Source organism: Solanum dulcamara, chromosome 4 (assembly GCF_947179165.1).
Source record: "Solanum dulcamara chromosome 4, daSolDulc1.2, whole genome shotgun sequence".
Taxonomy (NCBI): Eukaryota; Viridiplantae; Streptophyta; class Magnoliopsida; order Solanales; family Solanaceae; genus Solanum; species Solanum dulcamara.
In genome coordinates, this window is record NC_077240.1 from 79806197 (window position 1) to 79821714 (window position 15518).

At 32.1% G+C, this 15518-nt stretch overlaps 1 protein-coding gene and 1 long non-coding RNA gene across 3 annotated transcripts; one reads left to right on the forward strand and one right to left on the reverse strand.

Annotated features, from left to right (window-relative positions):
* The first annotated feature begins 377 nt into the window (after positions 1 to 377).
* Positions 378 to 6537, forward strand: LOC129887799 (uncharacterized). Its single transcript, XM_055963028.1, has 6 exons — positions 378 to 563; positions 3175 to 3371; positions 4893 to 4973; positions 5140 to 5376; positions 5618 to 5695; positions 6035 to 6537. The coding sequence occupies exons 1-6, from the start codon at positions 449 to 451 to the stop codon at positions 6269 to 6271; spliced, it is 945 nt and encodes a 314-aa protein (XP_055819003.1). The 5' UTR covers positions 378 to 448; the 3' UTR covers positions 6272 to 6537.
* A 615-nt stretch (positions 6538 to 7152) lies between these two features.
* LOC129887800 (uncharacterized) lies at positions 7153 to 11492 on the reverse strand. 2 transcript variants are annotated; one of them, XR_008766497.1, is made up of 3 exons: positions 11247 to 11492; positions 7833 to 8311; positions 7153 to 7591 (listed from the first exon to the last, which is right to left on the reverse strand). It is a non-coding gene; the product is annotated as an uncharacterized LOC129887800 (long non-coding RNA). The 2 variants fall into 2 exon arrangements; XR_008766496.1 differs by having other exon boundaries at positions 7153 to 8311.
* Between the last annotated feature and the right edge of the window lie 4026 nt (positions 11493 to 15518).

Consider the following 15518-nt stretch of genomic DNA (forward strand, 5'->3'; position numbering starts at 1 on the left):
AAGCCCTTGCCCTTGCCCAACACTTAGCCCTCGAATTTGTTTAGCCACAACCATGCCACAATCACAACCTTCCCTTGCCTTAGGTTTGCCCAATCCTTGTCATCCTTAGCCACATCTTGCCTTGTATACCTTAGCCACAACAACGCCAAGATCTTCATCAATTAAAATTTATCTTGACTAATTTTATTAGGTCTTAACTAAATTCATCATATAAATCCTTAGTCAAGTTGAAACCACTTGAACCATCAAGCTAAAGGTCTAACAGAAATTAATGTCACTGTCACCTAGTCCTACATAACTTGGCCCAAAAGTCTCTCTTAAGGCCCAAAATTTCATCTTTTTCCCGCCACCATTCTTCTACTTATATATATATCTTCTTTCTTCTCCCTTTTTAAGGGTTTTTCAAAATTTCCCTTTTTTTTCTGTGCAAATTCGAATTCGAATTCCAATGGTGACGCTTTCATGGAGGCATCATACGCTAATTCAAGCTCTTCTAAGTCGAGGTCCTCTTAAAGAAAAGGATTTTCAATCTATATTCACCAAAGTCACCGGGAAATCCCCAGGTTTTTTTTTGATTTTTTTTGGGCCATCTAATTTGATCAGTTTTCGGTATTTTGAGCTTAATTCCAAGTACCCAGTTACTAATTTTTAGTTTATTTCTCAATTTTGTATTGGGTTTTTTTACTTTGTTGTGAAATCTCTGGGTTTTTCTTCAAGTTTGTATTGGAGATTTTACTTTATCAAGGGTTTTTACATTGGTGTTCGATTTTGAGGATCCAATTACAAGTTTAGTTATTATCATCGTTGTATTGGATTTTATTTTTTCAAGGGTGTTATTGTTCATGTTGTAAAATAATATTCTCTGTTGTTGCTAACTTTTTGTTTATAGGTATTTGGGGGTTTCCAGTATCAATTAGTACAAGTTCAATCATTTTCATCCTTGTATTGGAATGTTATGTTGCTTGAACTCTGCAAAAATGTAGACGGGTGCGTGTCAGATCCTGCAAAAGTAGTGCATTTTTGGGGATCTGACACGAGTGTGGCAACAATTTTGGAGAGTCTAGGCAACTTAAATGAATCTGGTGTAGGAATAGAGCAGTTGACGCTAGCTTTTTGTTCAAGTTAAATTAGAGTACTTTGGAGCTGATTTGGTACAATCTAGTTTAGTCATTTTCATCCTTGTAATGGATTTTTAATTTGTTATGAAATTTCTGGTTTTGTACTTCATGTTTAAAATAAGACTCTTCAGTTCAGCGTTCAGGAAAGCATGAAGCGGAAAAAAGTGACGAGGCCCCACTTCACGCTTTAAGCGAAGCAAAGCGCGAAGCTTCATTGAAGTGTAAGTTAAAAGAAAAAAGACCAAAAATTAATAAAGACAATATATAAGCAAAATTTCAAATTAAAAACTCTAGATGCGTGAAAATCCTATAGAAACAGACCAGTAGTCAAACTAAACTGGGTCTCTTGAAATAAAAGGTCCTGGTTCTTTTTTTCCCCTTTGATCTACCTTTCAAGACTTAGAAAAAATTAAGCGTCGCTTCCTTTGCTTCGCGATCGTCACACTTCAGTGCTTCAGCTCGAAGCGACCGCTTCTCTTCACCTCCATCGCTTCTAGTCTGCGAAGCGTGACTGGCTAGCATCGCTTCGCTTCATCGCTTAAAGTGATGAAGCACTCACTTTCCTAAACACTGCTTCAGTTTCTGCAAACTTTTTGTTTAGATATATGGGGGTTACAGTATCAATTTCGAGGAATTTCTTACAAGTTTATAATCCTGCAACTTATTTGAATGTTATGTTGCTCGGACAAATGTGGACGGGTGTGCGTCTGATCCTGCAAAAGTAGTGCATTTTTGGGGATCCAACATTGGTGTGGCAACAATTTTGAGAGTCCGAGCAACTTAGTTTAAATGAATCTAATGTAGGAATAGAGCAGTTGACGCTAGCCTTTTGTTCAAGTAATATTAGAAACATGAACTCATCTGCCTTTTGAGAGCTGATTTAGAGTACTTTGGAGCTGATTTTGTACAATCTAGTTTAGTCATTTTCATCCTTGTAATGGATTTTTAATTTGTTGCGAAATTTCTGGTTTTATTCTTCATGTTTTAAAATAAGATTCACAGTTGTTGCAAACTTTTTGTTTAGATATGTTATGTTGCTTGAACTCTGCAAAAATGTAGACGGGTGCGTGTCAGATCCTGCAAAAGTAGTGCATTTTTGGGGATCTGACACGAGTGTGGCAACAATTTTGGAGAGTCTAGGCAACTTAAATGAATCTGGTGTAGGAATAGAGCAGTTGACGCTAGCTTTTTGTTCAAGTTAAATTAGAGTACTTTGGAGCTGATTTGGTACAATCTAGTTTAGTCATTTTCATCCTTGTAATGTGGATCTTTAATTTGTTACGAAATTTCTGGTTTTATTCTTCATGTTTAAAATCAAAATTTCTCTTTTGTTGCTATTTTTTTGGCATAGATACTTGTGTTCCAGTATCAATTTCAAGGAACCCAATTACCAGTTTAGTCATTTTTGTCCTTGTATTGGATTTTTACTTTGGTATGTTTCCTAGCATAAGATTTAACTAGCTCATGTGCTAATCCCATCTTAATGCTTATTCTCAAAAAAATAAAAGAAGGAATTGTTGCTCGTTGTTCATGGAAAAGGGTTGAGTTGAGTTCGTTTAGTAAATCCTTTTTTCTTCTTCTCCTTCTTCTATTCAAGGGATCTTTATTTAAAAATATAAACTTTTCCACTTTTGTTAGCTTTTTTTTATTGGTACAACTATTTCAGTTTCAATTCCAAGGACCTTGAAAGAAATTACAACTTTTGATTGATTATTGAAAGCTTTAGCTTATTGGATCCATATTATTTGTTCTCAAAAATTCGTTTCTTAGTGTATTTTCTGTGAATCGACAGGACCAATTGTCCTGTTTTTTTGGGGGAGAAAAGGCAAATCCTTTGAGTTTTAGTTGATTTTCCTTTTCCCTATTTGGTTCCTAAGGCAGGAAGCAAGTGTTTATTTGGAGTTTTTTGTTCTTTTTCTTTGGATATAAGTATCATCAATTTGTTTAGTTTTCTGATTATCATGTTAAACTTAACTTAAATAAATAAAAATATTCTTGTTTGGTATCTGTGTGAAAACATATTTGTTCCTGATACTAATTTATGTCTATATTTCAGGTAGTCATCAGTCACTATTCAATGAATACCTGAGAAAGATAAACGAGGAGCTCACTTTTGTGCAGTTAGAGCTACGAGCATGTAGAAATCAGTATGATGGACAGGTGCATTATGGTGTTGTCAACAATGTTTCAGATGAGCAATCCAAACTTGGAACTAAATATTCAGTTCCTCAGATTGCTTTCTATAAAGGCATTGTGAGCTTTTCCTCCCTTTCTTTTTAGGTCTTTTGAACTGTGTCGATAATGTCCTTATTTGTTAGATAGTCGTCCTGTGTCCATATGAGGAAGTATCTCCATATTTTTTGTCAAGTAAGTTTCTTGCTTTGTGAGGGGGAATAGGATGTAAAAATGAAAATCTTCATTAGTCTATGGAGTAGAGAACAAGAACTGATTAGGTTGAATTGAATATAAAACAAAACTGCTGAATGTTACTTTTCTCTTACCTCCTCACCTCACCTCAAAGATGATGGGAAAAGGGAGCTTGCTGCAAATTTTAGCTGGCAGTTCCACCAAAAGGAGCAAAAACTGTTACTTTCTTCCCTTCCAAGTTTCAGCTTGAAAGAAGATCTACATGTTATTAGTCCTCTAAAACATAGAGTTTCATGCTTAAGCTTCATAGTAATGAATTGCTTATAATCCTGCAACTTATGTAATGAAATTGATATGAGAATAGAGCAGATGAGGCTATCCTTTTGTTCAAGTAATAGTACAAACATGAACTCGTCCATCTTCTGGGAATAGAAGTAACAACAACAACAACAACATACCTAGTGTAATCCCACAAGTGGGATTTGGGGAGGATAGTTTGTACGCAACCAAACCCCTATCTTGTGGAGATAGATAGGTTGTTTCCGGTAGATCCTCGGCTCAAGTAAAACATATCAAAATCAAGTATGAAAAGAAAATATAGTAGCGAAGAAGTCATGCTGAAAATACCAGAGGAAGGAACAGTAGCAACACAAATAATACAATAATCAAAGCAAAGAACACAAGTAATGGAAAGCATAATACTAAGTTCAGTTAAAATAGAGTATTTTGGAGCTGACTTATGCAATCTAGTTATATACAAAATAATATTCAGGAGTCCCATTTGAAATCAAAAGTTGAAGTTGGTTGATCATTTACTTCATATTAGCTCAAATTGTGGTTAGTGGAAAAGATTTGGTAGGCTTAATTTACTAATTTCTAATCTTGCTTCCTTTTTTGTTTGGAGAAAGAATTATTTGCTTCCCTTTTGTACGACGAATTTAAACTCATTGTGGTAAAGGAGAGAGTCAAATAACTGAAATTTGTTGGCTTCAGTAATTGATGTTTTCTCAAATCGACTAAGTTTCAGTCCTCAACTAGTTGGGATTTACTATATGAATTTTTCATTCATCTGTCCGTTCTTCTCTATTCAGGCTCATTTCAATCAATTATTTAGTAAATTGTATATTTTGAGGTAACTTGTGGTCTCTACAATTGAAGGTTCTCTAAATTTCACTCTTATTCCAACAGTTTCATAGAATTCTCTAACGAGAATAAAAAGAATCCTGAAAACGTTGGGCCTAATGTATCTGTACGCAATAACTAAGCCTTACTTTTAATGATTTTCTTATATTATGTCTTTAGCTTAGACTGGTTAGTGTTTCTTAAAGAAAATAATATGAATATACGAAGATCTTTTTCTGACATAAATCTTTTAATAAGATTTATATGGTCACTGTACAAGTGCAGATTGAAGCAATTGTTCAAGATGCGGCAGCTCAGGGCGTTATTTCGACAATTGATGCACTGAACATACGGCTCGAAAATCAGGTTTTCTTACTTCCTAACAATAAATGGTAGGATGTGGTTCTGGATTAAAAAAATCTATGTATAAACTTTGTAAATTTGCTTCTTGTTAGATCAGAGCTTTTTGTACTTCACATAGCTCCGATTTATATCTTTGCTGTAATCATAATTACTTTGCATCGGTCAACAGTTTCTAGCTGGAACAAAATCCCAATCTCAGGGAGGTCCAACACATATTCCTGCAGCATTTAGAAATTTCTCAATGTCTCAAAAGGAGAAGACCCTTGAGGAACTTGCGAGGGACCGCTGGCTCACTCTAACAGATGGTAAGATAGGATTAGGAGTGCGTTCATTCCTTGATCTCAGAAGTTGGTTTTGCAGTAATGAGGTTCCTCCATGTGATGTTTGCAATGAAGCTGCTGTGAAGGTCTATTCTTCTTTAAATTTCTTCTCTTTAACTCCATTAGCACGAGTTTTTCCTTTCAAATTGGAGCACTTTGCCATTTTAACTGTAAACTCAGAAGATGGCCTTCCTATATACTGTACTTTGGTTTGATAATATCACTAGAAACATCCATTCCCTCTCAAAGAAAGATGTTGATTTGTCTATGATTGACTATATGGCTGCTAGATCATCCAAACTCATGGTGGTATGATTATTTTACCAGGCTGAGCTTTGCCAAAACGAAGGCTGTAATGTTCGTATCCATATGTACTGTCTGAGAATGAAGTTCTCCAAAAGCAAGGTATTCTTCTCTCCCCTAGTTGAATCCTACCATAATAGTTGAATTTCTATTAGCATCCATACAAGTTTAATCCTAGACTTAGAAACAGAAGAATGTGGACCCCTCTTCGTCAAAAGAAATGAGATTATTCTGGATATATGTATTAAAGATACTATTAACCATATTTGCCCGACGTGTAGGCAATCTAAAAAGCCGCATAATTGAACATATAACCTGCAGAAAAGTGAGCTAATCCAACCAATCTTGTTATTTCAAAGGGAAAACACTGCAACGTTGATGACAGTCTCATCTATGCAGGCGATTGATGAACTAAATTCTTGTTGAAACCATAATTTGCAGGCTGAAAAAGTTTGTCCCGGTTGTGGGACAAGATGGCATTATGACATTGCAAAAGTAGAAGCTCTGGATGAAGAAGAAGATGCATCTGCTCCTCCTGAGAGTCAGCAGCCTAGTGGACCGTCAACGAGAAAAAGGCTGAGGACTTGCGCAGGTATTGATGCTGATACTCTCGAGCCTGGATCATCTCAAAGTACGAGGGTGACTCGACGTTCTGTCCGTCTGAAAAGTTCAGGTTAACAAATCTGGTTTGCTAGTTTTGGTGCTCATGTACATCTGAGTATATGAAACTGGATATATTTTTGCACCCTACGAAACCAAATTCTAACATATGATTGTAGATTATAGAAGTATCCAGATTAGTATCTTAATCATAGGGGTGGTTTTTGTTTACATCCAATAGTTTGTAAGGGATTCAATGCCGACTTTTGACAGAGATCAAACGGTTGTTCATGTATCTTTATCCTTGGAGGCTCAAGTAAATGCCCTGTTAGCTTATGTTTTCTCATATTGTTCATGTATCTTTATCCTTGGAGGCTCAAGTAAATGCCCGTTAGCTTATGTTTTCTCATATGAATCTTTTGCCTGTAGCTATTGAGGATCCCATTTTTATACATGATTGAAAATCATCGAGGTACTTGCGCAATCATCACGCAAAACAAGAATTCTTCCCTTCACTAGTGAACTAGATCAAAGTTTTAACTCTATTCCAATACATTCCCTTGAATTAACTTATGAAATCAGCTACAACAATGAACCCAGTGATGTTTGCGTCCATGATTAAAAAAAAATGTGCCAAAAAAGAATGATCTTCAGTTATATAGCAAAACACAATTGAACTAATACTATATTTTTGAGAGTTTCATAACCTATCAATCATTTTTCTTTTTTAAAAAGCTGAACTATGTATTTAAAACACGCCTCAAAATTGATTACACCAATAGGTGATAATAGTTTAGGTTAAGAAAAAGAGAATATCTCATAATTGAGGTGTTAAACTCACCAAGAAAAGTAATATAGCACCTATGTCAAATCCCCAGAAAATGCGAAGAATCAAAGCGATACAGGGTACAAGAATGCAGCTGTAAAAGTTAAGATTGTGTGTATTACTCAACAAGAAATTTGCAACTTAAACCAAATGCACTCTTTTTCAGCAAATCTACAATATTTCTAGAGGTGGCAATTGAGCGGTTGGATCAAATTTAGAGGGATCATAATGGATTAAAACAATAATTGGATCAAGACCCAATCCAAAAGATTTTGCCACCCCTAATTATATTTCCATACCAACTTCATCATTGAATCCAAAAGATTACAAAGGGGTAACAACAAAAATATACTAAACAAACATAAATTCATTACAAAAGTAAGATATACATATTTAAGAACTGGCAAAAATTAAGCCTCAATAGTGGAGATTTGCAACACCAATTGTTTTCCAGGTCTCGTTCATTTCCAGGTTCAAATCATTCAACCTTCCAAAGGAAAAATGTCTGATAGCAAGAGCATTCAGGTAGCCACACTCTTCGAGAATTGATGATATAGTGGTAAGTTCTGAAGCTAAGGCATAAGAAGATCATGAAGCAACTCACCCGAAGGTTCAAATCAATTAAAACACTTGACTTGGCAATTCAACTCTAGCCAAGAAAAATATATAATTACAAATGCATAACATTTCACTCTCTAACTTCTGAGCATGGTGTTGCATTTCACGAGTATATGAAAAATCAAATTTGTCAAAAGAAAAATAAGTTTGAGAAATCAACATAATGCTCAAACAATAAAGTGAAAAGTTACGTACTTATAATGAAGCATTCTCTTGGCTATAGTTGTATTGCCAAATCAAAGTGGTCAATTGATTTGAACATTCAACTAGGTTACTTCATAAGTTTTTTTTGCCTCATCCTCCAAACCACTATATCATCAATTTCCGAAGACTGATCATTGTGATACAAGAAAACAGCTTGTCTTCCACATGCCCTGGTCGTACAAATAACTGAAACATGTCTTACTGCCAGCACAATCTGAAAACGTTTTAGGGAGAGGCATAGCACCAATTCCTTCAAATGAGCAACAAGTTTTTAACTTTTGATTCCATTCAGCAACATCATACTTTTATGGGCACTTGCAGGAGTCTTCAATCAATTGGCTCCTGGATTCTTAATATGGAAAAGACCTAATAAATATTTTCAAATAAATCAAAAGCTCCACTCCAATATAACATCTTCTTCTTCAATCTAGTTTTGTAGTATGGAAGTAACAGGAAAGGCAAGTAAAGCACTGCAAACAGAGATCAATGACATTTAGTCAAATACCAATTCAGAAATTATTTGTAAGAATATACACAAACTTTGGGGAACATAACATAATGATTGAACTTATCTAGTATGAAATAATGATAGTAATAATAATAATGACAATTTTAGTCCATTAAGCTTACATAATGGTTGTTATCGGTTCATTGCTACCAAACCATACCATTGACGTGAAATACACTCTAGTTCAATTTATTTATCCTATTTTGACTTGACACGAAGTTTAAGAAAGTAAACACGATTTTGAATCTTATGGTCACGTAGAAAGTTGGAATTAATTAGTTGCCAAAAAAGGGAAGATGTGCTTTTTTTTAAACGGACTAAAAAAGTAAAGTAGGACAAACAAATTGAAACAGAGAGAGTATAGCTTATCGGGTCCTTAAATTGAAAAAGACTTGTTGGGTCTTTTTTAAATGGCAAATAGCAATTTTGGTGCATGTGTTATATGTTTATTCCACTTTGGTCCTTGTATAATTCAATTAAGCATAATTAACCTTTAATTAATATAATCATGCAATTTTGATCCTTCAAACTAATGAAAGTTAAAAGTTAGGAATCATTAAATTTTTAATTTCCATTAGTTTGAAGGATTAAAATCACATGGTTATATTAATTGAAAGCTAATTATGCTAAGTTGAATTAAGCAAGGATCAAAACTGGAATAAACCTATAACACGAAAGCTAAAATTGCTATTTGTCCTTTTTCTATTGAAAAAGGACTCAATTTTTCCTCTTAAATAAAGAGGGACTATTTTTTGTGTTTGTGTTAAGAACATAGATTTTGGAGGTCTCAATTTTCTTATTTACACAAAGCCCCCTCAAGTTTTGAATGCCAAAAAAGTCACTTTGACCAAGTCAATGGTAATTAATGGTTTAGATTGGACTATACTTACAAAAAACTAGTAGGTACGTATTAGAACTCCTAATATTACAAAAGTTGCACTACCACATTCAAATCATTTCAATTTTTCATCTCTTATCTTCTTCCTTATGTTCTTTTAAGTACAATATTTTCTTTCTTGGTCTTATTTTTTTAATTTCATGTTCTCTTTTTATACTACTTTGAAATGTGAGAAAAATATGAAGAAGAATGGATTTGAAAATTTACTTTGTGACACAAAATTAACACAAATTGTGTGAGACTTCTTTTTATTTCACGAGTTGATGGAGCCAAAGAGTAAGATTTGGGTCGCAGTGATTTGTGAAACAAAAAGAAACCTCACACAACTTACATTAGTTGTGTGAGACACAAAACAAAGTTTCTTGTGGAATTTGATGAAAATAAAAAAAGTCAAGCACAAACAACCAGAGCATCTGTCAAGATATTTAAACATCTCCATAATATTTCAAACATCATGATTGATGTTTGAAACATCTTTTGACATTTGCTTCGAACATTCTCACTCACGATGTTGAAACATTATGTTTCAAACATTTGGAAGCGGTGACATCTTTCCGAGAGATGTTTAAACATAATGCAAAACAATGACTTGAAAGAATTAAAGCAAAAGAAACTTTGAAATAGTTTGAAAATGGTAATGAAACTTTTATATTTAGCAACGTTTTAATAATAGAAGTTTTGGAGACAGCTGTTAAGGCAATGTAGGAGACTAACAGTCCAACAGAATTCCGAGGCATGTCATAGGTGCAAAAATAAAGTATAGGAGAGATTAGAATTTTGACACAAATAAGCACAAGTTGTTAAACTCAAAATATGTCTGCTTTCTTAGCTAACGACTTCCAAAAAGTTAAAATTTAAGCAGAATTAATTCTTCTCATAAGAAGTCTTAAATAATACAGATAAAATGAGTATCAAACATTAAAAAGCTGCTACTATAATAACACACACTTGCACTTTCAAGAACTCAAATAAATCATTTAACTCCCAATTCTTGTGTTTCTTATTTGTTCAAGCTATAATCTAACTGAGATTTTTACAAATTTAGGCCACAACTCATTGACAAGTAAAGCAAATTACACAACAAAGATTGAAACTTTGTGAATTAAGAAAATGTAAAGAGCTTGTACAAATTTAGGACACAACTCATTAACAAGTAAAGCAAATTACACTACAAACTCTGTGCATTAAGAAAACATAAAGAGTTTGTACAAATTTAGGACACAACTCATTAACATGCCGTGGAGAACAAATAATTTATTCAGAACCCTCTAACAAAAGCATAAACTAAAAATTCTAGTTCCACCTCAGGTATCAACAACATATACAATGAAATCACAAAAGTGGGGTCTAGAGAGCTTCATGGTCTACGCAGACCTTACCCCTACCTCTATGCTCAGCTCAAGTGCATCAAATCAAATCAAACAACATATCCAACGAAATCACACAAGTGAGGTCTAAAGAGCATAAGAGTACTCACCTCTATGCTCAGCTCAAGTGTATCAAATCAAACTAGTTATGAAAATGAAAAACGACCGAAAAAAAACAAGACAACTAATAATGAAATCACGTAAGTGCTAATAATAAAATCACACAAGTGAGGTCTAAAGAGCATAAGAGTGCCCACCTCTATGCTCAGCTCAAGGGCATCAACACGAAAAATGACAGTGAAAAAACCACGACAACTAATAATGAAATCACACAAGTGAGGTATAGAGAGCATAAGAGTACCTACCTACACGCTTAGCTCAAGTGCATCAAATCAAACTAGTTATGAAAAGGAAAAACGACAGTGAAAACACAACAACTAATAACGAAATCACACAAGTGAGGTCTAAAGACCATAAGAGTACCTACCTATGCGCTAAACTCAAGTGCATCAAATCAAATCAAATCAGTTATGAAAAGGAAAAAACGACAGTGAAAAGAACAAAGCAACTAATAACGAAAGCAGTACAGAAATTCAAACTTTATGAATTAGATAAATTTGAAGAGTTCATACCAGCATTAGATTAATCCAAAACTGATCCAAAAAAAACCATTCTTAGCTGTGTTCTCCCATCTAGGTATCATCGAAAATCAGTAATTTCAGTGTAAAAGGCTATAGATGAAACCTCCGCCACCGGCGCAAACATCGATGACGGCGCCACCGGCGCAAACATCGATGACGGCGCCACCGGCGAGAACACCGATGACGGCAGCTGAAGGAGAATTCGCTACCTCACTCCCTATAACCCTACCCCCCTGGTAGGGTCGTATAGATTTTATAGGTGAAGCTTCCCAGGTTAGGTTTTAGTTACACTAATAACCCTCAATTTGAACTATTTTACCTTTACTAATTACGCTAAGACTTTTATTTTGTAAAATATAAAATTATACTATTTTCTTATATAATGATAGTTATCCGGTATTAATTTGACACGTATATAAAAAAACAATTAATAATAAAGGTAATATTACTATATTATTTTTTAAATATATTAAATATAATATTTTAAAAAATATATTAGATATTAAATAGTATTTAATATCAAGAATAAAATAGACATAAAATGATAAATTATCTCTTTATTTTTTAAATTGAAATAAGTATTATTGGATAAATATTTTTAATATAATGGATTAGTAGAAATAGACAGAGAGAGTATATTTAAACTATTTTTGAGGATACGGGTAAATATGACTTCTTTTTCAAATAAAAGGTTTGGTGAAATGGATTTGAGTTGTAAAAATAACTGTGTAAAAATACAAATAAAATTATATATGATAGATGATCTTTCTCTGAATTTTGCACATAATGAGAACTTAATGTTATCTAATTGCTCTTATACTGTGAAAAGATGAACTATGAGCTTGAAGACTTAGCTCGAGTAGTTCTTCAATGGAGATCAATGATCTAGAGAGAGAATTATTGGAGAAGATATTTTGTATATGGAAAATTGTATTGATGTGCCTTCATTATCAGTACATGAGCTGAATATACAAAGAATAATATTTACATCTAATCGTCTAACTAACGTGTTTGCTAGTTGTATAATTAACCACTAATCTAACTAACTTGTAACAATACTAACAACCTAACTACCACGTGACTATCATGTGCTAATACTCCCCCTCAAGCTGGAGGGTGTAAAATGTTCAACAATCCCAGCTTGTTCGTCAAATAGGAATGCTGCACTTTACTTAGCCCCTTAGTTAACAAATTTGCCTGTTGCTCTTCAGTTCTCACATACTTTATCTCAATAAGTCTTTCTTTGATCTTGCCCCGTATGAAATGACAATCTATCTCGATATATTTTGTACGCTTATGGAATATTTGATTAGACACAATCTTTAAGGCAGCCTTATTGTCACTGGGTGTTTCACGTGTACTCCCAACTCTTGAAATAAGTCCAGTAATCATGTAATCTCAGCCACAACTGATGCCATGCTTCTATACCCTGCTTATGTAGAACTTCTTGAAATTGTTTGCTGCTTCTTAGATTTTCAGGACATCAATGAACTTTCAAAATTGACTAAGCAGCTTATCACAAACCTTATAGTGTTTGGGCAAGTTGCCCAATATGAATCACACCAACATGTAAGCTGCTGACTAGGTAATGAGCTCATAAAAATACCTTGCCCAGGTGTAAGTTTCATGTATCTCACTACTCTAATAGCTGCTCCCCAAATGAGATTATTTTGACTGCTGCATAAACCGACTTAATGTCTGTACTGTGTAGGGATATATTTAAACTAGTTTTGATGTTATAGGTAAACATAACTTCTTTTTTCAAATAAAAGGTTGATGAAATGGATTTGAGTTGTAAAAGTAACTTTACGTGAAAATACATATAAAATTGTATATGATAGACGTTCTCTAAACTTTGCACATAATAAGAACTTAATACATCAAATTGCTCTTATACGAGTTGTTTCACTATTTGGTCATTTGAGATCCTAGTGGTATACTATGAAATAGATATATCCTAGTACCTATTTATATGTGAATTTTCTTATTTTTAATAGTTTTATATTTCGTTTCTTAATTTACGTTGAATTTTATCATAATAGAATTACGCTTACCTACAACTTAAATTTTAAGATTACGCTTTAAATTCTGCATTTTCCCTCTTTAAACCTAACCCTAATACGAAATACTTTTATACATGTTAGTTTTGGTACTTTTTAGTAAATTTATAATTTGCCAATAAAATTATATTCACCTTTCTTTTAATGTAGTTCTTACTAAAATTATATTTAAATATAATTTAGATTTAAAAATTACACATACAATCTCGATCAATATCTCTTTCGTATTCAACAATCCTTATTCTTACTCTAACCTTAATATGAAATATTTTATTTTTTAAAATTTTCAATTGATATTTAGAGCCCGCATTAGACTTCTGATTAAATTTAAGATCTCTAATTAAGAGTGGAGCAATCTTATCACTGCACCACAATTCATAAATACTCTTTTATTTCCTATATCAATATTTTTTAAAATTTATAAGAATAAATAAACAAAAAGTTTTTATGTACCTATCCTCAATATTATCAAGACAATCCACATTTTCAACCAGTCAGTTTTTATGTATATATTATTTTTTTTTAAATTTACTTATGAGATTATACTAGTATATTATTATTATTGTTGTGTCTTGTTTTTCTTTCATTCGGTGTTTAATATTATTTTTTTATGAAAAAATTTTTTGTAGCTGTTATTTTTTAGATATGCACATGGTAAAATTCCGCTCCTATACAATAGCTTGCAAAATAACGCAAAAGAAATAACTCTCACTAAGCAAGTTCGGTGCGAAGAACCCGATTCAAAAGACAAATCTCCTACTTTCGCTTGCAAAAGGTTTTAAACTAATTGAATCCGATTAATTTAAATTAACACCAAAAAAATCTCATTTGGGATGTAATTACTTTATGAAAAAGCTATTTTCTTTTGAAGTCTATACAAGGATAATATTAATAAAAAAATACTTATTTTTTTGCCTCATTTTAAAAAGTAACTTAAAACACATTGAATTGCATAGTCGAATGAATAATTAATTTGGAACAATCATAACATATTTAGTCTCATGGGTAAAATCTGAAGATAATAAGGTATATATTTTATTTTTACTGTATGAATATAAAAAAGATTATTTTCGAAAAATTGAATAATAATTTGAAATATAGCATTAAATACCACAGACATGGCATATGGTCCTCTGACAAAAGTAATAAATTTATTAGAAAGAAATAGATCATGTGGGGTTCACAAATTTGAAAAGAAATAGGCTAATAACATAAATTTGAACAATTCTTTGACAAAAATTTCTAGAAAAGATTTTTGTTTTAATTTTTAGAAAAAACTTTGCACAGAAATTTATGTACTTGGTTAATTGCTTTTCTTTTTTCAAGATTTTTTGTGTTTTTTAAAAAAATATTCTATTACATTCCTACAATATCAGGAATTGCAAAACATAAACAGTAAAGCTTAGAATTCACAAAAAATGTTCAAAATTTAATATGTAAATATAAACAACTTTTTGACTTATATACATAGAGTATTATTTTATATATAAAATTATTTGATAAAAATATTTATTCTTCACTATATGTGACCGCATACTAGACCACAAGTCATGGTAGTTGGTATTTTATTACTATTAGTTTTTAATTTAGATAAGTACCTTAGTGTTTTTTTTTGAAAAAAAAAAGGAAAAGAAACATTTTAAAATAGTTAAAAGGAAAAGTTAACCAAACAAATATTTTAAGCAAGAAAAATTTGCATGGCCAAACTTCAAGTTCAAAAGTTATTTAATACCAACTATAATTTTTTTTAATAATTGCTGATTGATTTCAAGTTCCACATGGCTTTATTGTACACAATATCCACCACTAAAATTTTATGATTAATTATAAATAAAATATTGTTATATATATAATATATTATAACATGAAAAATCAAATTTAAAGAAAATTCAACCTTAGGAAGATATGATTATATAAAATAATAATTTTTAGTATAAGGATATAATTTAATAGTCAATAAAATGCATATAAATTTTAAATTTAAATGAGATCTTTACGCAAATAATTTGTTTGAGTCACTGCTTATCTTTTTTAGCTGATATTAATAAATTATATATAAATTATACCTACATTATATATTTAGTAATAGTCTTTAATTTAAGCGATTGAGTGAATCATTAGTTACATTAGTTCTTCAAATGATGATATAAATAAGTGAGCAAAATAACACGTATATCTTAATATTGTTTCAAAAAATAGAACC

What these genes read in the sequence shown, in the direction of transcription:
- LOC129887799 (XM_055963028.1), top strand. Translation starts at nt 449, where the DNA reads ATGGTGACGCTTTCATGGAGGCATCATACGCTAATTCAAGCTCTTCTA. An exon ending in TTGCTTTCTATAAAGGCATT is followed by an intron (nt 3,372 to 4,892) that starts GTGAGCTTTTCC and finishes GTACAAGTGCAG; the next exon opens with ATTGAAGCAATTGTTCAAGA. An exon ending in ACATACGGCTCGAAAATCAG is followed by an intron (nt 4,974 to 5,139) that starts GTTTTCTTACTT and finishes ATCGGTCAACAG; the next exon opens with TTTCTAGCTGGAACAAAATC.